The sequence below is a fragment of the Nelumbo lutea genome, chromosome 4, assembly GCF_056320005.1.
Source record: "Nelumbo lutea isolate HS-2025 chromosome 4, American lotus-T2T, whole genome shotgun sequence".
Lineage (NCBI taxonomy): Eukaryota > Viridiplantae > Streptophyta > Magnoliopsida > Proteales > Nelumbonaceae > Nelumbo > Nelumbo lutea.
This window is the reverse complement of record NC_142687.1, coordinates 95,226,419-95,249,464: the sequence shown is the minus strand read 5'-3', so window position 1 is coordinate 95,249,464 and position 23,046 is coordinate 95,226,419. Positions and strand designations below refer to the sequence as shown.

At 37.9% G+C, this 23,046-nt stretch overlaps 3 protein-coding genes across 6 annotated transcripts; 2 read left to right on the top strand and 1 right to left on the bottom strand.

The window, feature by feature from the left end:
• Positions 1-1,099, top strand: LOC148861968 (DUF1442 family protein (DUF1442)). The gene is made up of 2 exons (XM_088982171.1): positions 1-154; positions 266-1,099. The coding sequence occupies exons 1-2, from the start codon at positions 98-100 to the stop codon at positions 875-877; spliced, it is 669 nt and encodes a 222-aa protein (XP_088838297.1). The 5' UTR covers positions 1-97; the 3' UTR covers positions 878-1,099.
• A 5,114-nt stretch (positions 1,100-6,213) lies between these two features.
• LOC148861967 (Class I peptide chain release factor) lies at positions 6,214-19,131 on the top strand. 4 transcript variants are annotated; one of them, XR_016113211.1, is made up of 8 exons: positions 6,214-6,638; positions 17,113-17,172; positions 17,307-17,389; positions 17,512-17,576; positions 17,657-17,776; positions 17,926-17,996; positions 18,541-18,646; positions 18,851-19,131. XR_016113211.1 is itself a non-coding variant. In XM_088985876.1 (8 exons), the coding sequence occupies exons 1-7, from the start codon at positions 6,341-6,343 to the stop codon at positions 18,629-18,631; spliced, it is 702 nt and encodes a 233-aa protein (XP_088842002.1). In that variant the 5' UTR covers positions 6,214-6,340; the 3' UTR covers positions 18,632-18,646; positions 18,851-19,131. The 4 variants fall into 4 exon arrangements, 2 of the variants coding, with proteins under 2 accessions (XP_088842002.1, XP_088842003.1); XR_016113212.1 differs by having other exon boundaries at positions 18,789-19,131; XM_088985876.1 differs by having other exon boundaries at positions 17,657-17,690.
• Positions 19,132-21,506: 2,375 nt separating this feature from the next.
• On the bottom strand, positions 21,507-22,430 carry LOC148861966 (ankyrin repeat/KH domain protein (DUF1442)). The gene is made up of 2 exons (XM_088985878.1): positions 22,275-22,430; positions 21,507-22,184 (listed from the first exon to the last, which is right to left on the bottom strand). The coding sequence occupies exons 1-2, from the start codon at positions 22,332-22,334 to the stop codon at positions 21,606-21,608; spliced, it is 639 nt and encodes a 212-aa protein (XP_088842004.1). The 5' UTR covers positions 22,335-22,430; the 3' UTR covers positions 21,507-21,605.
• Between the last annotated feature and the right edge of the window lie 616 nt (positions 22,431-23,046).

The window sequence follows — 23,046 nt, the reverse complement described above, 5'->3', positions numbered from 1 at the left end:
ATATTTCAGAGCTCAGAGCTGCCAGCTTAAAAGTTGAGGAATCCATCAAACACCATAACAAAGAAGAACCAACCAAAGTAGAGAAACAGGAAAACAAATGGCTTGTTGGTCTGCTGAAAACGCCACCCAAGCTTACCTCCGAACTGTGAAAATGGTTAGTATATGAGAGATTCAATGAATCCCGCTCGCTTGCTCTGATTATTAGTTGCATTCCAATCGCAGCTTTAATTTTCTGATTTGGTGTTGTGTTTTGACTCTGGTGTAGGGAAAGAGAGCTAAGGAGCCAGATGTGGCCGAGTTCGTATCTGCACTGGCCGCCGGAAACAGCTCGCAAGTCATGGTAGAGGTATGCGCAGGAGTTGCAGGCGCAACAACCATAGCACTGGTTGCCGCCGCTCATCAGACGGGCGGCCAGGTGGTGTGCATCCTTCCTGGGCTGGAGGAGCTCCATTTGTCGGAAGAAGCTTTAGGACCCAACGCTGACTGCGTTGAGTTCGTTGCTGGGGACGCCAAATCCATCTTGGTGAACAATTACATAGGAGCAGATTTTGTGCTCATAGATTGTACTCTGGAGGGCCATGAAGGTGTCTTCGGAGTGGTGCAGGCGAGTGCAAAGAAGAAGGGTGGGGCGGTGGTCGTGGGCTACAATGCGTGCAAGGGGTCTGGGTGGAGGAGTGATGATGAGTCGAAGACCCAGTTGCTGCCCATTGGGGAGGGGTTGCTGGTGAGCCGTATTCCGGCGACTACCAAAATTAGGGGTGGCGACGGTGGCAGCACCGGCAGAAGGAGTCGATGGGTTGTCACAGTAGACAAGTGCACAGGTGAAGAGCATGTGTTTAGAATCACTTCAGCCCACCGGAACGGGATTCAAACTTAGATCTATCCTCTGCGTCTATCTCCTCTTCTAGCTACAATATATAGAAGTGGACGAGAGAGAGAGAGAGAGAGAGAGAGAGAGAGGAGAGTCTCGACTGTAAATATAGTTTAATTATGATATGCATATGGATTACCTATATAAGCCTTGAAAATTTTGTTAATTAAGCAAATATTTTCTGGGGTGTGATATCGATCGATCTGTCATCTGAGATGGCCACTTGCTTTTCCCAGGAGAATGAAGAAATGAATTTTCATTTCCATTGATGAAATAAAATATAAATGCATCCTTACTCAGTGCTCTCATTGTTGGAAGTTGCAGGGAAATTATTCCTTCTTGTTCTTGTCTGTTGATGGTGGTACTTTATGTCCCTTATCCGTAAAAGAAAAGACATCAAATAGGGCAAGTCCATTTCATTGAAAGTAGAATCCCTTATACATACAGGATGACGTACGGGCTATAAGCCCAATGTGCAATACAAAATCCCTTCTCAATTTTTTAAAAATTCAACAAAAATCACCTTTCCGCTAATCTCCTGGAAAACGTTAGATTGATTCAATAGGTTTTTTTTTTTTTCAAATATTTATTTTATCTTTCTATAAATTATTTTATATACAAAATTACTGAAACAACACCATTTTATCTCAACAAAAACCTTTTTTAACAATCATCTCAGTAATTTTGTGAAATATGTATTTTGTTGAGTTAAAATAGAATTATTTCAGTAATTTTGTATGCAAAATAATTTATAAAAGGGCATAATAGATATTTGGAAAAAATTGATGTATCAATTTAACGTTTTCCATCTAGAACGGAACTGTGGCGAAATGAAGGCTTTTATCAAGTTTCTAAAAATTTCAGCGAAGATATTTGTTAAAATAAAAACTATAGTAAAAGTTTGTATTTTACTCTTAGAACAATATTACAAAGATGGGCATCGTCATCAATAGGAATTTGGGATTCACCAATCACCATTGAATAGGCCATGATCTTCTCGATCCAAACAAATTTTTTCCCCTTGGCGGAAATCTGTAATGCTGATGATATTACTTTGATCACTTAATGGATTTGTCTTATCAAGCTTTAAAAAAAGAAATTACTGAGAGATGATTGGGTTCTGCAACCCAAGTTGGTGCTAATTCGATCCATCTTTGTGACCTGTGAACTTGCTACGACGCGTTTGAAGCAATAAATTATAACCTCCAAAAGTTTTCAGGATTAATGTGGATTGAAGTTTAAGCATGTTACTACTGGCTGACACTGTTTCAATGATTTGTCCTTTCTTCATAGATTAGAGGTTCTCTATTCTTGTAGGCTATGTTTCGTTTGAAGGAAAATGTAGGAAAAAGAAGAGAAAGATAATAAAACATATATAAGATTTGTAAAGATTTCTTTACTTTTCCCTTTTTCCTATCTTTTCCTTCAAACTAAACACAGCCTTAGTATTTCAAAAGTTCCTTTACAGATTAAATCTGTGCGTTCCTTCCTCCTCGGCTGCTGTTTTTTTCATAATCAAAAGGATATAGAAAAAGAATCAAATATGTTGCAACCATTTCAATCCATTCATTTTCTTCTTAATCCATAAGATTCCGATTTCAATCTGATCAGTATGGGTATCGGGCATTTAAGTTGTCTGTTTAATTATTGTAATCGTATTGAGTTGCGTTTGAGATTCAGATAAAATTTTTATTTCTTATATATATATATATATATATATATATATATATATATATATTTGTTTTATATTCAAATAGGTATGTCAATTGAATCCGGATTTGATCCCAATTGAGTGTTTATTTTAAAAATAAGTGCTTAAAAACAAGTGTTTATTCGAATAATCACTTATTTGTATTTGGAATTCAGCTTTTTTAAATGCTTTTTTTTTTTTAAATTAAGCACTCATTTCAATATTCATAATAACTGTTTGGTGGTTTATTTCTCCAATAAGCACTTATTTAAAAAGACATCTTTAACCCTTTTTTTAGGAGTGTCACATGTACAATGATTTAAGAGATTAAACAGTAAATCAAGCACCCTATGTGGTAATTCAAATAAAATGAGAAGTAATGGTGAGATTCAGGGCAAGAAAACCATGTTCAATATTTGATTTTTAAAATGAAAAAAAAAAGAGAAAACAAAAGTTTACAGAGGATTCACCAACCTGAGTGCAGATCCAACTTCGAGCTTGGAAAACACCAACCTGATATTCATCGAGAAAAAAAACATCTTATTAGGGCTGGTTCGAAGAACAAAGTGAAAAATAAAAAACGAAAGAAAAAACAAGAAGACAATGTAGAAGAAACTATCGAAATTAGGGGTGGTTCAAAGAACAAAATGAAAAGAAAACACTTAACTAGGTTGATCGGTTGAGGATGAGAAAATGAAAAAAAAAAAGAGATTATACCTTACCTAGTTTATTGGTCGAGCTGCAGTTCCGTTGCTAGTTTAGGAGAAGATGACGAAGAAGAAAATATCAAAGAGCCAAACTCTATATTTTCAGTCGATTGAAGGGCATAAGTGGCATTTTGAAATCTAATTCGGGAGTATTTTTGAAATCAAAATTTCGAATAAGTGCTTATTGTATAAACTGAAATTTTAGGTTTCTTTAACAAGCAATTATTTCGGGCTTATTTTCCAAATGCCAGTAAGTGTTTATTGGTATAGTTGATCCCAGACCAAAATAAGTGCTTATTCGAATAAGCATGATAAGCATTTATTTTTAAGCACTCCCAAACTTGGCCCAGGTCCAATCAAATTTGATGAATACTTTGGACCATTTTGGACTAGTACAATTCAATGTACAAACTGTCAAATTTGTTTAAATTGGTTTTAATTTAAATTGGGTCTAACTCAAACCTGGTCCATTGACATCTGTATTTTTATCTTCTATCAATAGAGCAAATATTGGTTCAGTCCAACCAAATCTAATATAAATCCATTACGAATGGAATGGATCTAATTCAATAAATACTTTGGACCATTAAGTCTGAACTGGTCCAGTTGAACCAATTCAATTATTGGTTTATCCAATCCATCTAAATTGATTTTGGTTTGGACGGGGTCCAACCCAAAACCAATCCATTGAAACCTGCCCCTATATTCAAGTTCATACTTTATGTTAGTTTCCTATAAATTTATTGATATTATAACCAATCATTTGTAAACGAACTGAATTTAAACTTGTGTTTTACATATCTATCTGATGTTGGGTTGAATCATAATTTTTCGTTTTTATTGAATAAATTCAGATATACCCTTATCCAAATTCAATGCAAGTCATTTATAATCTTAAAGCACCCATTTGGCTAGCTCGAGTTATATAATGAGAGGCCTGATCTAGTAGTTACACCCTTACCCTGAGCAAGCACTCAATAAATATTTTGACTATATATTTGGAATTTGATTTGTATCATTTCAAGGTGCATGGAATTTGTTGGAAACATTGACGTATTTACTCATGATTTTTTACTAGTCTGATTCACACAATTATATTTAGGGGTTTTTAGTGTTGTGTCCATCCCAACAAATCTTAGCTCCATAGAACAGTTGGGTGTTGGGATAGGTACCAGTTCAGAATTGATGTCAAGGGCGGATATTAGTATTATAGATAAAACTATTTTAAAATTTAAATTCTGAGGGAGGGTGCAGTCTTAAAATCCCTTATATTTATAAGTAAATCCCCGTTCATTTCAAGGGTAGACCCGAGATATTTATAAGACAAGTGTCCGAAAGCAAATGTACGATCCTAACTTCAACTCAAGCAAACCACACAAGCCCAACTTGTTTGGCGAGTTGGAACATAAAGGCAGATCAAAGCGAAGAGATGGAGAGAAAACTTTAGGAGAGAGAGATATTAAATGGAAAAAGGCTTTTGAAAGTCAAGTGTTATATCTTGGGTGCAACTAGGATGGGTTGGGTCGGATTGAATTGAAGAGCAATCCAGCCCAAGCCTAAAGGTGCAAACCTCTGGATTGCGCCTAGCCCAACCTGAGGCTATGCCCAAATTTATTAAACCAGTTCCAACCTAAGTTTAAACCCAATGCAACTTGGGCCAGGTTCGGGTTAAATTGGGCTTTGTTAATAGGTTGGTTGGGTTTAATGCATTTTTGTATAGTTATCTATTGGGCTTTTTGACCTGATTTAAGAGTAGAATTGATTAAAAAAATGTACAAATTCCATTTAAATTTATTTTTTACTGTAAAGGCCATTTCATTTATATATATATATATATATATATGTGTGTGTGTTTAAATAAGAAAATAATATTTTTTATATATTGGCTAGGCTCGAGCCACTTGAAAACTCAGTACAATCCCACCCAAGTTCGGATCGGGCTCAAAATTTTTTTGACCCAGCTTATCCCGCAGCCTTAAATCTCTTGCTCAACCCACGCAAAATCTCGGGTTGGGCCCGGCAGCTCCACCAAATTGCAGCCCTAATTATACGGTTATACCAAACCCTTCTCAACTCTCAACAGTCAACTATGTAGGGGGAAATTACCTTCGAGTTAAACCTCCACCACGGATCGAATCTGGGTATATACAAATTCAACTCATCTACATGTCTAATTAGAATTTGGATCCACTGATAACCAAAAAAATCAATTCTTTTTATTCGATTTGATTTAGACAAGATCTCGATCGGATCCGATTTGGCATGTTGACTTTTTGGGGTTTGATATGGGTAGGTCTAAACCCGAATTAGTGACCAGTTGATATTTCGCACAGACGGCATCTAGAAATTCAACGCTGAGTAGGGCTGCAAATAGGCTGCAAATAAGTTGGACCATGCCCTATATAAATCCGAATTTGGTCAAATAAGAATCAAATTTAGATACCTCTTTTGCTAAGTTGAAGGTAACAAATTGGACCGATCTGGAAAAATAGATTCATTTAATAACGGATTGAATTTTAATATACTCGAATCCAATTCATTAGTTATGAAATATTATATATTATATATTATAATTTATTATATTATACAAATAATATCATATATTATTTATATTATATATTTATATCATCAAGTTTTTTATTACAATCTAAATCAAATCAGATATTCAAATTCGAATTCAAATCATAATATTGGAAATCGGGGGATTTTTATAGGATTCGGATCTGTTGGATTTTTCCGGATAGGGTCGAATATATTCTTTATCGAATTCGATCCAATCCGTTTGCAGCCGTTCCTGAGCCCGCCCAATAAGGAGATTGGAGCGGGTTTCAAATGTAACCCGCCCCATTGCAAATTGGAATGCCAATGCATTGATAGCCTTACATTGGAAAACTTGTTGGCCATACACGTGTCACAAAGTCTTCCCAACGGAGCCCTCTCTTCTTGTGGAATGAAAATTAGAAAATTTTAGAATTAAACTGTGGATTGTAGGGGAGGTCACACTCAGGAGTCAGGACTCAGCTCAAGCGCAGAGGCACTCTCCAGTCTCCATAGAGTTCCTCCGGAACGAAAATGGCTGCCATGAGAGCCACCACTAACATGATTGTGAGAGAAATTTTCAGTCTGTCTCGGTCTCCTTTCTTAAGATCCGGGGCGACTTTTCGGAGGACGTCACCTCCTAATTCCGGTGGGGCCTTTCGCCTCGCATGCCATGGAATCAGCTCGGGCAGAGTCCGGTGCATGGCGTCAGATTCCAATGACGGTGGAAAGAAGGTATCAGCCCGTCTCTCGCAGGTTCAGCAGCTTCTGCAAGAAGCCGAAGAGAGAGCTCTCTCTGCCGGCAACGAGCCTATCCCAAAAATCACTCTTGGTACTTCAAATCCCCCTCCCCCCCTTTTCTGCTTCTTTTGTCATTTCAATGCGTAGTTGTTGTTTTAATTTGATATAAATTAACCACCAAACGACTGAGGACTTGTAACAGAGATTGGTATTATAGAGGCGGTGGAACAGTTATTTTTGTTTTCCTCCTGAATAAAAGTTGAAGATACTCTAATGCCAATGGCTTTTAAAACTGAGCTTAGGAATTTCTATTGGTAAATCAAATATGTTCTTGTCGCAGAAAAACCCAAGAAAACAGATTCGAAATGGTACTCAAATGAAAATAATACAGAGATAAGAGATAAAAGAGAACAAATACAGAGTTTACTCTCACAAAAAATCCTAAGCCCCAAATACACCCAATATTTCACTCATCTCTCACAAGACTCAGACTTCTATACAAGAGAGAAAACCCCCAAAATACACGACTCTTCGTATTTTCATCCACCACAAACCACTATTAAATTTTGCATTCGGGCTTTTCTCAAATTAATTCTGAGCGGATTCATGAAACGGGTTGCCACAAAGAATTCAAGGCATAGACATAACCAATCTCCACCTTGGCTTGAATTCTCTCAAGCATCACATAATAGTAATCTCCCTCCACCTTCAACAAAAGCCCCAATGAGCAAATTCAAATGCTGCAAACACCAATCAAGTCCAAGTAATGCTTGAACTTAGCCACAGGAAGAGGCTTTGTTAACATATCAACTGGGTTGTCTGCAATACCAATCTTCTTCACAATGATATCTCCTTGTTCTACAACATCATGAAGAAAATGGTACCTCACATCAATGTGTTTCGTCCTCTCATGGTACATTTGATCCTTAGTTAGATGAATAACACTCTGACTATCACAATAAACAACAACCACTTTTGGACCCAAATTGAATTCACCAAACAAATCTCTCAACCAAAATAGCTTCTTTAACTGCTTCAGTCACTGCCATATACTCAACTTCAGTAGTAGATAAAGCAACTGTATATTGTAAAGTAACTTTCCAACTAACAGCACAACCACCAATAGAAAATACATAACCTATGAGTGATTTTCTCCTGTCAAGATCACCTGCATAATTTGAACCAACATAACCCCATCAAACTGTCACTACTCCTCCCAAACTCTAAACAAGTATCTGATGTACCTTTCAAGTATTTGTTCACCATACTAACTGCATGTGAAATGTCAGGTCGTGTGCAAACCATGGCATACATAATACTCCCAACCGGAGTAGGGGACATGTGACATATATTTTTCTTCTTCATCTGTCTGTGGTGACAAATTTGTTGAAAGTTTGAAGTGGGCTGCAATAGGAGTACTTACTGGTTTAACATCTTTCATGCCAAAGTGCTCTAAGACCTTTTCAACATACTTCTGCCGTGTCAAATACAACTTCCCTACTTTTCGGTCCCTCTGAATCTCTATGCCAAGAATTTTCTTTACTGCACCCAAATCTTTCATTTCAAACTCACCACTCAACTGTGTTTTTAATTTGTTGATCTTAGATATTTCTCTTGTTGCAATAAGCATATTATCAACATAAAGCAGCAAGTAAACAAAAGAATCATCCGCAAGTTGCCTGAAATAAATACAACTATCATACTTGCATTTAGAATATCCAAGAGCCACCATAAAAGAGTCAAATCTTCTATGCCATTGTCTACGAGACTGTTTTAAGCCATATAGAGATTTCTTTAACAAGTAAATATGGTCTTCCATCCCTTCAACAACAAAACCCTTGGGTTGATGCATATAAATCTGTTCATCAAGTTCTCCATGCAAGAAAGCAATTTTAACATCTAATTGTTCTAATTCCAAATTATGCATGGCAACCAAAGCAAGAAAAACACAAATGGAGCTATGTCTAACAACTGGTGATGAAACATCATTAAAATCAACACCTTGTACCTAACTGTAGCCTTTTGCAACCAATCGTGCCTTATATCTAGCATCCTCTACACCAGGGGTACCTTATTTTCTTTTGAAAACCCATTTGCATCCAACAATCTTCTTTCCTTTAGGTGGTCTTACCAACTCCTAAGTCTGGTTCTTATGCAATGATTCAATCTCTTCATGCATATCTGTCAACCACTTAGTAGAATTAACAGACGAGATAGCTTTTGCATAAGTATTGGGTTCTGTAACATCAACATTCTCTGCAACTGACAATGCATAAGCAACCAGATCAACATAACCATATCTTTGGGGTGGTCTAGTCTCTCTCCTTATTCTGCCTCTAGCAATAGAATACTGCTCCTCATCTTCTTCCTCTTGTACATGTCTTTTATCTCAGTAGAAATGGGCACTTGGACTGATGTAAACTAAGGTGAGGAAGCACTTTTAACTTCTAACTCCACCTTCTTTCCTGAATCTTGTGTTTTATTTGCATTACAAGAATTTGAAGACTTCTTTCTTGGGTGAAGCATAGCAGACTCATCAAAAGTAACCTCTACTAACTATAAATTTTGGTGATTTAGGATCAGGACACCACAATCTGTATCCCTTCACACCTGAAACATAACCAAGAAATATGCACTCTTTGGCTTTAGGCTCAAGTTTGTCTTCATTAATATGTGCATATGCTGAACAACCAAATATTTTCAAATTTGAATAATTAGGAGGGTTGCCAAACCATACCTCTTCTGGAGTCTTACGTTCAATGGTTGTAGATGGAGATCGATTTACCAGGTGATAAATCATATTAATTACTTCTGCCCAAAAATCCTTTGAGAGCCCAGCATTTGACAACATGCACCTTGCTCTCTCTAGTAGAGTTTTGTTCATACGTTCTAAAACTCCATTCTGTTATGGTGTTTTGACAATAGTACGATGCCTTACAATGCCTTCATTTTTGCAAAACTCATTAAATTCATTTTCACAAAACTCTAAACCATTATCTGTTCTCAACTGCTTGACCAGTTTTCTTGTTTGCTTTTCAAGCAAAGTTTTCCACTATTTAAAAGTCACAAATACATCATTCTTATGCTTTAGAAAATAAACCCATACCTTCCTGGAGTAGTCATTGATGATGGTAAGAAGATATCGAGCACCACCCTTTGATGGAACTTGTGATGGTCCCCATAGATCTGAGTGAACATAATCCAAAGTGCCCTTTGTCTTGTAAACGGCTGTACTAAAACTGGCTCTTTTTTATTTCCCAAAAATGCAGTGTTCACAAAAGTCAAGATTTCTTGTACTTTGGCCACAAAGAAGATCTCTCCTACTTAACATAGTAAGTCCCCTTTCACTCATATATCCTAGCCTCATGTGCCATAACTTGGTGGTGTCAGAATCAAATAGAGATGATGTAGAAATTGCAACTGAATTTGTGATAGTAGTACCCTGTAGCACATATAGACTTCCTATCCTCATGCATTTCATCACAACAAAAGCACCCTTACTGATTTTTAGAACTCCACCTTCAGCTGAATATTTACACCCTTCAACATCTAGAGTGCCAAGAGATGAGATTTTTTTTTTAAGTTCGGTACATGCTATACATTTGTTGTTGTTCTCACAACACCATCATGCATTTTGATTCGAATTGTTCATTTTTCCACAGTTTTATAGGAGGCATTATTATCCATCAATACAACTCCACCATTAATAGATTCGTAGGTGGAGAACTAGTCCCTGTTGGGACACATATGGTAGAAATAACCTGAATCCAAAATCCATTCATCCTTAGATCTGGTTCTATCATCTGTCACTAAGAGAACATCTACATTCTCATCCTCAGTCACACTAGCCTTTGTAGAGTTATTCTTTTTCTTTTCTTCATTATGGTTTTTATTTTTCAACTTATAACATTCTGACTTAATGTGCCCTTTCTTGTGACAATAGTTACAAGTCAAGTTCTTATGTCTAGATTTTGATCTAGACTTTGGTTTACTATTTGAGCCATTATCCTTAGACTTCCCTCTTGCAAACAATCTAGAGTCTTGACTATCACCCCTATTCATAGTCAAGTCTTTATCAATTACCTCTTTAGTGAGTAATGCCCTTTTAACATCCTCTGTACTAATGGTGTCTCTTCCATAGATGAGAGACTCTCTAAAAGACTTATATGAGAGTGGTAAGGAACAAAGTAACAAAAGGGCTTTATCTTCATCTTCAACCTTAACATCAATATTTTGCAAGTCCATGATAATAGAGTTAAATTCATCAATATGAGATTTTATAGGTGTACCTTTAGCCATCCGAAACATAAACAGTGGTTGCTTCAAGTAGAGCTTACTCATGAATTTAACTTCCTGCAAACCCGCAACGGTCTTCTCATGAACAACTTCCCACAAAACTTCATTTGATAATAGCAATTGAATCGTGATTAGGGCTTTAAATTCTAACTCCTCCCATTCTTTATCACTCATAATTGCAAGTTTCTTCTCTTTCTCGTACAGAGCTTTGTGTAGTCCGTCTTGTCCCAAAATGGCATGCATCTTGACTTGCCAAATACTAAAACTGATGCTACCATCGAACTTCTCAATATCAAACTTCATTGATCATCATAAGTGCCAAACGAAAAATAGGGCTTTGATACCAGTTTATCGCAGAAAAACCCAAGAAAATAGATTTGAAATGGCATTCAAATGAAAATAAAACAGAGATAAAGAGAAAGTAAGCACAGAGAACACATAGATTTACGTGGTTCGACTTATAACCTACATCCACGGGCGAAGGAGGAACAGAAATCCACTATGTGGTAGGTAATGGAGAAGAAATACAGAGTTGTGCTCTCATAGAAAACCCTAAGCCCCAAATACACCCGATGTCTCACTCATCTCTCACAAGACTCAGACTTCTGTATACAAGAGAGAAAACCCCCGAAATACATGACTCTTCGTATTCGCATCCACCACAAACCACTATGAAATTTTGCCTTTGGGTTTTTCTCAAATTAATTGGAGCGCATTCATGAAGCAGGTCGCCACAAAGAATTCAAGGCACAAACATAACAGTTCTTTGTAATCAATCACAAAAAATCGTCCGGAGTGGATTTCCTTCCATTTCATGATTATATTTGAGGGTTCATTCTATAGTCAATGTTTAGATGAATGGAAACCGGCCTGTCTGAGCGTAGAACTGAACCCTTTTCATCATAGCCTAGGAGTTAAATCCTGCAGACATGGAAACGGGATAGAGAAAACATGCTTCTCTTTCTGCTAAATTGGTTTGCCCAAACATTATAAAATGGCAGCAAAAGTCTATCTTTAAGAGAGGAGCCTGAAGAGTAGGAGGATATATTTATTCAACATTTGTCCTCTCCTGGGCTATGCTTGTTACATATTCCATGTTGATTCTAAAGATTATGTTCCTTTCTCTGGGTTGGAGAACTAGATTTGGATGTCCCTGATGTAATCACTTGGGACAATTGATAATTTTATGTAAAAGATGGTACTAGCAGGTCCTTGTTCATCCACCTCAGTTATTAGAGAAAACAATGCAGCTGTTTGTTCATGCATATCTTTACATTTATAGCTTTCGTGTGAGTTTCAACTTGATTTTGGTTATATGAGATGGTGATGATGCATCCCTCAGGTAACTGATTTATTTTGAAGGTGTGGTACTTTTAATGCTACTGGGTGTAAATTTTGTTGGTTCAAGCATTGGATGTGTTGCTTTCCTCAGGAAACAAACAGGTCTTAAAGCAAAAAGAAAAAAAAAAAAAAATCAGTTTTCATTTTGGTGAAAGGATATCAGATGACCACTTAACAAAGACTCAATGCCAAAAGAAACCTTTATATTTCAATTGACATTCTTACTTTTGTTTCCAAAATGCTAATTGCTCATTTACCAACAAGAATCGACCATGGCCAGTAGTCTTAACTGCTAGAACAGTAAATTTCTAGCCTTTTGGGGCAGCTCATTCATTCATGAATGGGCTACTTAGCATTCTATTGAAGAGATGATAAACTCCAGAAATTGCAAGTGAAAAGGTGGCAATCTTGGCCTGTAAAATGAAATCAAGAGAAAATGATGGTTAGCGATCATTTTGGTTTCTACAAATTATAATAATTATTTTTTGTCATTTATTTTAGAAAACCTAGAGTGATGGTTGAAGTTTATGGTAGGAGCCAAGATAGAAGTATGGTATACTAGTCAACTATGATGGCAACACATTTTTTGCTATTTGTAAATTGGTCTTAAATCTTAACTTGCTGAGTTCATGTCCTGTATTGTTTAATCTTAGGCTTGTTGGATAAGTAGTTTAATAACCTATCATATAACACCAAAATGAAAGCCAAATAGGCAAACTTTTTCCCATCAAATTTAGGTCACAAGTATAGAAACAAGCCTGAGACAGCTCTCCTTCCTCAGGTGTAGGCCTAAACAATTTAGTGATAACTTTGAAATAATTTCTTTTTTCATCTTGCTTCATTTAGAAGACAAACAAGGATTTATGTTGGTGTTCTTAGGGTTAGATGGCAAAATAAATGGTGAATATAAGATTCATGATCCCAAAGGAAAAGGATTGGAGCTTTTTGTTGGGAAGCTATCCTGGGAAGATGTAACACATGTGACTTACTCCAAAGGAAAAGGCCTTATTGGTGCTTGTCCTTGAGTCGGTGCATTCTATGTAAGGCCAATGGTGAAAGCTCCTACCACTTGTTAATTTCTTGCCCTTTTGCTTCTTCTCTTTGGGGATGGTTTCTTTCTCTTTTTGGTTGCAGGTGGACACCGCGCCCCCCCCCCGGTCAAACACCCGAAGTCTTTCTAGCTCCTCATTCTTTAGATGGCCTAAAAGAATGGGAAGGATTATGTGGAGATGTGTGAGGGCTGCTACATGCTGGACTTTATGGGAGCAAATGAACTCTAGAATTTTCTCCGAAAAGGAAAGAAGCAAAGAAGGAACTATTGAAGCCATAACGGTTAGGGTGGTGCATTGGCTAAAATTTGTGAAACTTTTTTATGATGTGTCTACTGATATGTTGTTGAATAGTTGGGTGGAAGTGTCTAATTCTGTTTGGGCTCGGCCGATAGTTTCTCCTGTGTGGTCACCACCTAACAATGGCTTTATAAAGCTAAATTTTGATGGAAGTAGTGAAGGTAACCCGGGTCCTTCAGGTGTAGGTGGTGTCTTCAGAGGTGAGGAGGGGAAAGTGTTGGCATTGTATTCAGGTCCATCGGGATTGGGGATTCTTTGAGAGCTGAGATCTATGTTGTATTGGAAGGTATTAGAAAGAGCAAGGAACTAAATACACATATATTAATTATTGAAGGGAACTCAAAGTTGGTGTTGAGCTGGATGCAGAGGGAAAGTGGCCTTTGGAAGTTCGCTAATGAAAGAAAGGAAATCAAATGGCTAACTAGGGGGATGGAAATACAATTTCAGTGGGTGAAAAGAACAGCAAATGCATTTGCAGATGCTTTGGAACAGCAGGGTGTGGGAAGGGTTCATTTGTACTGGGCTGTATTGTGAGCTTGTTGTTGCTTTCTTGGGCGTGTTAAGCCTTAACTCTCTCTGATTGTTGTACTGTTGTTTCTATATGTTAATATAATGAAATTCTATTATTGATAAAAAAAGATTCATGATCCCAAATCCAATGGGAAGTTGAATGTAAAGCTGTAAAAACAGTTGGAGGATCTGAAAGCAAAACTCAAACTTGATAAATTGAAATTCATTTTGGAGTTCCAAAAAATATAAAGTGGAGAAGTTCTTGCTAGTTGGTCCTCATCTGAAGAGAGCAGAGGATGGAAGTGCCCTAGCTGAGCACCAGGCATCTTTATTGACAGTATGGGATAAGAGGGATTAAGTTCGAACTTATGAATTATCAGTCAAGGTAGAAAGTAGGAATTGCATAGAAAGGACATGCTATTTGCTAAGTCCTTGATGGCCAAAAATAACAAGAATTTTTTTTTTTCTGTTTTAATATCATGCAGATCTGGGCCATTTGGTTTTGCCTTTGCTTTTCTTTCGAAAAATTTAAAATGAGCAATTAGATTGAGGTTTTCCTTTTCTTTCTGAAAAAAGGGAAAAAGGTTATTTTATAGAAAAAATAACACCTATTGGCATTCTGACATAATATAATATATGAAAATTAACTCTGGGAGATGAGTTAAAGATTTCATGCTAATGAGTGATGACACATAACACATTGTGTAAATATAGAGGGTGTTTGGTTCCGTTTACGTTTATTCAGTAAACATTTTGTACTTGTGTGACTGCAAAACCGAGAAACACATTTAATGAGGGCATTTATGACACATAGGCACCATTAGGCACCACATCAGAAAAATGCCAATAAACGCCTATCCGTTTCAGGAAGCTTCCTGAAATGGGAGAGGCGCACAGAAACCGAAGTTTGCTTTTGCAAACTTCGAGACACACAAATGCATTTAATGAGGCATTTGCTGATGGAGCGCCTATATGGCATCGTCAATAAACGTTTCAATAAACGTAAACGGAACCAAACATATACATGGTGTCTTGGATGATATAACAGAGCTAGAATGTAGGAGCTGCTAATAATAAGGTGCACAAGCAAATCAAACCTGAAATGAGTATACCAGAACAGTAGGTACAGTACACATCATTGTCATAGCAATACGAGCAGCAAATCTGGAGATCAGAAAATTCAGAGATCAAAGATCTGATAAGAAACTCAAATTTATTAGTTTTAGAGAATACTTAAACAACTCAATAAACCAGACACACTACCTAATTTTTACCTAAGACCTCTCTTTATAGGCTCAACTCTTTATTATCCCAGTGTTTTAAAGCCCAGACTGTTCATCAATCCAGGAAGTGGGTGGCTGGCAGGTTTACCAGTTCAATTGGGCAATTGGCCTGTTGACCCTGTCAAAATGGTCAAAAACTGGAACCTGTCATTCTGGTCACCAGTACTGCCTGGGTGGACAATAATGGTGATCTATATATGCTTGCGTAGCACACTAACTCCACTTGGAACTCCTACTTACATCCAATCTGAGAAGCTAAGTAACTAAGCAATGGACCTTCACAAAGATTAGTGTAGAAACCTGCTCCTAGATAAAACTAGTACTCCAAATTTGAAATAGAAACAACTCAGACTCAACCACCCTGTAAAAGTCCAACTAAGACCAGAACAGTTATGAAAATACCTCGGTTAACTGATAAATTTTAGAAGAAATTACTCCTATGTTTTTCTGCATTTAGATATTTATAACAATCTTCACTAGTCATTACCTGTAAAGCTTGTTAGATTTGTTGATGGGCCACATTTTTTTTTTCATAATGGTCCATCTTGTACATTAAGCCTTGTATTATATGTTAATGCAACTTCTTTTTCTTTTTGAGTTTGACCTCTTAGGAAGAAAAAGAAGATAACTTCTATTAGCCTCTAAAAAGCATAGCCAACTAGCATTGGCCTCATATTAAGGCCCACATCTCGCTTTCAACCCTAGAGGGTGGGCCTTGGCGCAACAGTTGGGTTGCTCCATTGCGACCTGGGTGACCAGGGATCCAGGGTTCAAATCTTGAAAAGAGCTTCTGTGTATGTACAGGGGTAAGGCTGCACACATCTGTCATCAACTTTGTACACACACACACACAGTCTCCAAACCCCATGCATGGGCTTGTTTAGATTTGTCTCTAGGACCTTCAAGAGAAATTAGAGTAAAGACCACAACATTCTAAGATTAGGAATGCAAGACATCTAACATCATACTAGCTATTGATAAAAATAAAAAAAACATCATACTAGCTATTTGAGATAATACAACTCGGAGATAGATAAGCACATTGAAAGTTTCACATGCTTGAAACACTTTGCTACAATCCACTTTCTTTTGGTATTAAATAATGTACATTATAGGGGGGTACTCATGGGTGGGGACAGAGCAGGGTGCATGTGAGGTTCACTGACCTTATCAGGAAGAGTCTGTTGTTATGTGGATTTGATCCCATGTCTCCCCTTTTGAGGGATGCCAAGTGACCATCCGAACAACCAGATCATTGGAGCTACAGCCCACGAGCTATTTGAGCTCAGCTCAAAGATTGTTTCTCGCTTTGTATGATGCACTTCTTACCTTGTGCCTCAGGTGCTAGGCCCTTATGCTTTTTTTATGCCTCATGCTTTTAGAAGACTGATGTTGCTGGTCATAGGGGCATCTTTCCAGCAATATCATCAGGTCTTAAGTAAGAAGCATTAAGAATCAAGAGCTTCATATAACTGGCTCTATTCTTATTGTCCCTTGGCATGCCATTTGTGCTTTCAATTACTGCAACTGGTGCCCACACTAACTGTTGTATCATATTTCTCTTATGGTCCTTGCATATCTCAAATTATTGAGTTGTGGCTGGCAATATATAAAATGTTCTTACAATGTTTGCCATTTCTCTAGTTTTATTTATTTATTCGTATGCATGTGGCTGCATTCGTAAAGGAAATCTGATACATGAATTCTATTGATGCATGAACTTTTTTAAGAGGTATAACATTGATCTCAGAAAATAACAAGATTTCTTCCTTTTTTTTTTGTTCAGATCATGTTAATGTTAGTTTTGCAAGAAGTGGTGGACCTGGGGGTCAGAATGTCAATAAAGGCACGTTAGCTTCAGTAATTTTCACATTATATCTTTATCCATTCTTTCATGCTTCTTTTAGTCATGTTGCTTCTCTATTGCCTTTTTTCTCATTGGTACTTATTGAAACTTGGGTGTGAAAATCATGTTTACAGTGAACACCAAGGTAGACATGCGCTTCAACGTTAAGAATGCATATTGGCTAAGTGACCGAGTCAGGGAGAGGATTTTACAAATGGTTTGTGACTTTATTTGTCAGGAGGGGCATTTCAAGTTTGCTAGCAAGCATAATGCTCTTTTAAATTTACTATGGTTTTTATCCTCATACAATGTCTAACTTTTACCTTCTGATATTAACAGGAAAAGAATCGGATTAACAAAGATGGGGAGATTGTGATTTCTTCTACAAAGACCAGAACACAAAAGTTTCTTTCCATTGCCCTTCTTTAGTTACAAGTTTTGCTTTTATAGTTCAAAAGTTGTTAAACCGTACTTCTTTCTTCAGGGGTAACATTGAAGATGCACTGGAGAAACTGCAGGTATGCAGAAGTAATGTTTCTTTGCTTCCTCATTTCTTGTGCAATAGTTTCCTACCGGTCGAGCTTCTTGGTTTCTGACTCAAATGGTAAAAATCTGCTGGATTTAATGGTTTCTGATGGAAGATGCCTTTTAACATTTGGTCTGTGGTTCCTCAGATGGTCTGCTTACCTTTTTCTTCTGTTAACATTTACATTGGGCTATTGATTTCTGATATCCATTCTCTTTTAAATTGAGGCAATCATTGACGCTGCTTCTTATGTCCCACCTCCTCCTTCAGAAGAGCAAAAGAAGAAGATTGCTAAACTGTAAGAACTCTACTCTATTCCTGTTTGTCAATACTATTTTTGTCCATGCTTTTTTTGCATTGGCAACTTTATTCTTTCTTTTTTTTTTTTTTTTTTTTTTTTTTATGAATCTGGTAACTCTACTTGTTGACCTATGATTGTCTGTATTTGTGAAGAAATTTCTGTTTTTCCATTTCCTTTCCCCATCTTTCATGCTTGTATACTCCAATTTTGTGCATTGTTAGTATTCTTCCTAACAAGTGATTGCCAGGAGCAAGGTTCTAAGTATCGATACAATACACCCCATATTGGGTGTATCGTATTGTATCTTTGGGTGCCCGATACACCTGTTTACAGGTGTTTTCGGGAACCCCTTTTTTATTAAATAATATATATAATTATACTTAACTGAAATTTGAAAAAAAAAAAAAACTAAAAGAAAGGCACATCACTTGATGTTTTGATACACCTCTGCCACAGAGGTGTATCGATACTTTGAACCATGGTCAGGAGAGCATAGTAATGTTGACAAGTTACTGATTTTACCACTGTTCTGTGATTTTAGAGCTGCAATAGGGGAGCAAAAAAGGTTGCAAAAAAAGAAGGCTCTCTCACAAAAGAAAGCCATCAGGAGAAGCAGAGATGGTTGGGACTAACTGAGCAATCATAAGGTTTGACTTGCCTTTAGGTTTTGGAAAATGGAATGCAAGTACTTAATATCTTCCTCTTATGATTAATTCTTTTTTCTTGTTGGAATGATTCAGAGTAAAATATTTCCTCATTGAGGTTCCTTCTCTTTCTTTCTTTGTTTAGGTGGCTGTTCAAGCAATTGATTGATGTAAAGTTTTAGTTATTACATGGATTTACTGTGATAGGTTGATGGCAGTCAGTAGGGTTTAATGGGCAGCAGCGATAAAACAGAGAAAATTTCTTCCTCTTGAAGCAGAACCATCAATGTTTGGTAGCATGACATGATCTTCTGCACAAAATATCAATTGGCTGTACTTTTGTACGAGTCTATCATTCTTATAGGAATACATTGATATACTTTACATTTGAAATGAAATTATTCCTCACTGTAATTAGGTAACTGTACATAAGCACCTATTGTTACCTGCAATGCTCAAATACTGCAACATTGAAATCTTTACCACCACATCTTTTTCAGTTTAAGTTAACGCTATTGATTCATTCTACGGCTTATAGCTTTGGTCCAATTGGTAAAGTTAGCTTTGTGTGGTTCCATCACTTTGGGCTTAGACAGCTTTGTGGGGTTAGCACAAATACCGTTGGCAGAACGAACATGATCTGGAATTTGTATCACAAACTCGCTCTTGTTGCTAAATTTACATCTTCTAGCCTAATGCAAGCCTTCTAAATTGATTTTCAGGTGGGATAAATAACCTAAAGCTGGTTCTAAGTTAGACTTTAGGTGATGTATTGGTAATTTGGTCTAGCTGAATTTACAGCCTCTAGCCTAATGCTATCCCAGTAAATGATTTTCAGCAGGTGCCATATCTGCACTTGTGCAGAAATAACCTAGAGCTGGTTCATCATCATCATCCATGTCTTATACCAATTATATCAGGTTGGCTACATGAATCCTGTTTTGCCAGTCCATTCTATTTAAATCCATATCAACTATTAAATTATTAGTGCTTAAATCATTTATTGTTACTTTTATCCGTGTCCTTTTTGGTCTCACGAACTCTTCTTCTGGCCCCTTGAAACTAAAGCTGGCCCTTTGGAAAAAGATAAGATTTGATCTTATGGCGATATTATCAAGAGAGATTGCGTGCTTTTGATTGCATACTTATGCCCTATCTTTAGCACCATGTGCTGCTTTTGTTCCATTTGTTTTGTCGGAGAATCTTTTGATCTAGAAAATCTCATAGGAATCGCTTTCTTGTTGTTTAGGACAGGAGCAACTTGGAAACCATATTAAACCAGACAGGGCATGCGCAGTGGATCCAATAAAAGCAGAGGGCCAAACTCGGGTAGGACCTACTGAAACATTCCCATGTATGGTAGGAGAGAGCCGAGTTATGCAGGTTTTCAGCTAAAAAGCAATATAACAGTGCAAGAGGAAATGAAACCCTCCCACTGATTTTTTTGCATACTGTACAACTACCACTTTCCATTAAAAATTCAGTGAGTTATTTTCCAGGATTTTCTTAACCTTTTTCTGACAGTGCAAGAGGAAATGAAACCCTCCCACTGATTTTTTTGCATACTGTACAACTACTACTTTCCATTAAAAATTCAGTAAGTTATTTTCCAGGATTTTCTTAACCTTTGTCTGACAGTGCAAGAGGAAATGAAACCCTCCCACTGATTTTTTTGCATACTGTACAACTACTTTCCATTAAAATTTCAGTAAGTTATTTTCCAGGATTTTCTTAACCTTTGTCTGGCTCTAGATCTAGAAGGTAGAAGCGGTGATCAATAATGTCCAAAGGATCTGCATAAAAACATGAGTCCTCAGTTGCTCTCCCCAACTATAATCTCTCTCTATTGTTCAGGAGTCAGGAGTCTCAGGACTCTACCACCACAGAAATAAATGAGTGGACCTCTCCTCATTCAATAGAGCTAGACAAAGGCGGTGCTTCCCACCATCCTGCGAGTAATGCCACCCAGACGCGGTGGTAGTGATTATATGCACGGACTTCAGTGTGGAATTCCTTAAATTCAAGGTAGTTAGGACTTAGGACCATAGTTTTGTTCGAGATAGCTGGGTATCAAAAGATTAATTCATGACATTTCTGCACCCAGAAGATGAGAACTCCCGAGCTGGTCCCCCATATTCTAAATTGATCATCTAGAGTAAACAGACAGAGAAGTTCAAAGAGCACAAGCCCATCAGGTGGTTCCCACTTTCCACTTCCCACCTTGCACCATTTCTGTGTGCTTTGCTGCTTCAGGGAACATTTCCCCCTTTCAGTATTGGGCTCCATACCATCTGGTCTTCATGGTCTGTAGAATTTCATGGACATTTTGGAATTGGAAAAGCATCAGCATCAGCAGCAGTACCACCACCACCACCACCACCACTGCGGCACTAGCACCCTTTATTTCTGACAGAACAGAAGGAATAATTGGCAAAAGTAGTGGGTTAGTTAAAACAGTACTAAATTACAGCCCATTAACAGTAACACCTGATGCCCAGAAAACAAAAAGGAAGAAGATTTGGGATTAGATTTGAAATCTAAGTAACAAAGGTTACAGACTTACAGAGGCTGGCCATGGCTGGGCTGGCCTTGTTATTCAATCAAGCTCCGTAGACATCCTGATGAGCTGATAGTCTGAGAGATGGGAGGGAGGGGTGTTATTTATATATAATATTTACATGTATTGGGTTCTGTGGCTGACATGTTCAAACTTCAGACATGCAGCACTATCTCATGTTGGCTTTGTCTCCTCTGTCAAAATTCAACCAAATCAGATGGCTGGTTGCAACCTCCTAGGTTCCTACTCCTTCAGAGGAAGCTAAGATATTACAATTACAGATGAAGAAACAACATACAACCAATAGAATCTCCGAAAAAATTTCTCCCTTTGTTTTATGGTAATGGTATATGTACAGGAAAAAGAAAGAAAATCATATAAGAGGAAATTTTTCAAAGACAAAATTCATCGCCGGAACAAATGCTCTTCGCCGGATTCCTGATCGACGTGCCTGATCCAACGGCTCCTACCTTTTGGGGCTCCACCAGTAGCACCCACATGAGCAATCTCCACACCCTTGCCAACGGGAAGAAACGCCGAACGGACCACCCGGGACCCACCGCCGAGAACACTACGCCATCTGAAACCAGAACTAGCGCCTGAACCTGCGTTCTTGCAAATCAAAACTGCACCCCGGGGGCTCAATTTAGCGAGCCTCAGTATCCTAGCGAAGTCCTTACGTCGGCAATCCACCACCAAGAAGTCCACACCCACGAGCCCATCCATCACCTCCTCCGCCTCTCCGACGATAACTTCCGACGTCATGCCGACCTCACGCATGGCGTCGACGTACTCCGATCTTGACCTCTCGTCCGGGACGACGCAGACGTGCCTACCGTGCGTGTGACGGTTGGCGACAGACAGGCCGACGCTGGTAGCAACTATTCCACCTCGATGCCACGCCTCGACGATCAACTGCGGGTTCCATCCACCGGCCATGGCCGACACAAGCTCGGCCACGCTGGATTCTTCGAAGAGCTCGCACTGCAAATCAAATTGAAAACGATTTGTTAGAACCGGCGAAGAGGAACCCGACAGGTATCCATCTGAGCCTTTATTCAGAAGATTGCTTACAGATTTAACAGTATCGATGTAAGCCTTGGAAGCTGTTTCCGGACTCCACACCAACTTCATCTCCTCTTCTTCTTCTTGCCCTCCTCCTTGAAATTCTGATTTTTTCCCTTCACCAATGAAAATTTGGTTTGAAAGAGCAGCTGGGTTGTTTATATATGGAACGGAATGAAAGCTACTACATATGAGAGAGAAAGAGAGAGAGAGAGTGGAGAAACCGCTTTTGTGAAACCGTTGACATTTCCCCCGACAAATCAAACGTGTGAAGCGGGAATAGCGAGGGATTACTTTACTTGATTATCATCACTAAATACACATAAGCCCACCTGGTTTTGCCCATTTTGCTTTTGAATGAATTTCGTGGCCGACACGGTCACGCGGCTGCTAATAGTTAATATTCTAGAGGTTGTATTGTATTGTATTGTATTCATGCCCTAGGCTAGCTAATTTGAACCAGCTCTATATGTATTTGAATTTTGTTCTTACATGACCCACCTATTTCTTTGCCACGTGGAGGAATCTGTAGCTGATCCAGACTAACCCATCAGATGGGAACCCACTAATTTTACCATGTGTGGAATTTCAGGGTCATCATCTCTATACTCAACTGTGATGGACGTTTGCGTAATCACTGATAAGTAATATCCATACATATATTTTTTACCCAAGTTATAAGATGTCAAGAGGGACTGTTCTGATAACTCTGGCTCAATTTTTTTCCATGAATGAAAGGGTTGAGAGTAAGTAATATGTTGATCTCCAAATTAGGTTGCCA

Coding starts and splice junctions, on each gene's coding strand:
- LOC148861968 (XM_088982171.1), top strand. CDS start 98: ATGGCTTGTTGGTCTGCTGAAAACGCCACCCAAGCTTACCTCCGAACT. Junction 155..265: donor ACCTCCGAACTGTGAAAATG/GTTAGTATATGA, acceptor ACTCTGGTGTAG/GGAAAGAGAGCTAAGGAGCC.
- LOC148861967 (XM_088985876.1), top strand. CDS start 6,341: ATGGCTGCCATGAGAGCCACCACTAACATGATTGTGAGAGAAATTTTC. Junction 6,639..17,112: donor TATCCCAAAAATCACTCTTG/GTACTTCAAATC, acceptor TTTTTTGTTCAG/ATCATGTTAATGTTAGTTTT. Junction 17,997..18,540: donor AAGAAGAAGATTGCTAAACT/GTAAGAACTCTA, acceptor CTGTGATTTTAG/AGCTGCAATAGGGGAGCAAA.
- LOC148861966 (XM_088985878.1), bottom strand. CDS start 22,334: ATGAAGTTGGTGTGGAGTCCGGAAACAGCTTCCAAGGCTTACATCGAT. Junction 22,185..22,274: donor ACATCGATACTGTTAAATCT/GTAAGCAATCTT, acceptor TTTGATTTGCAG/TGCGAGCTCTTCGAAGAATC.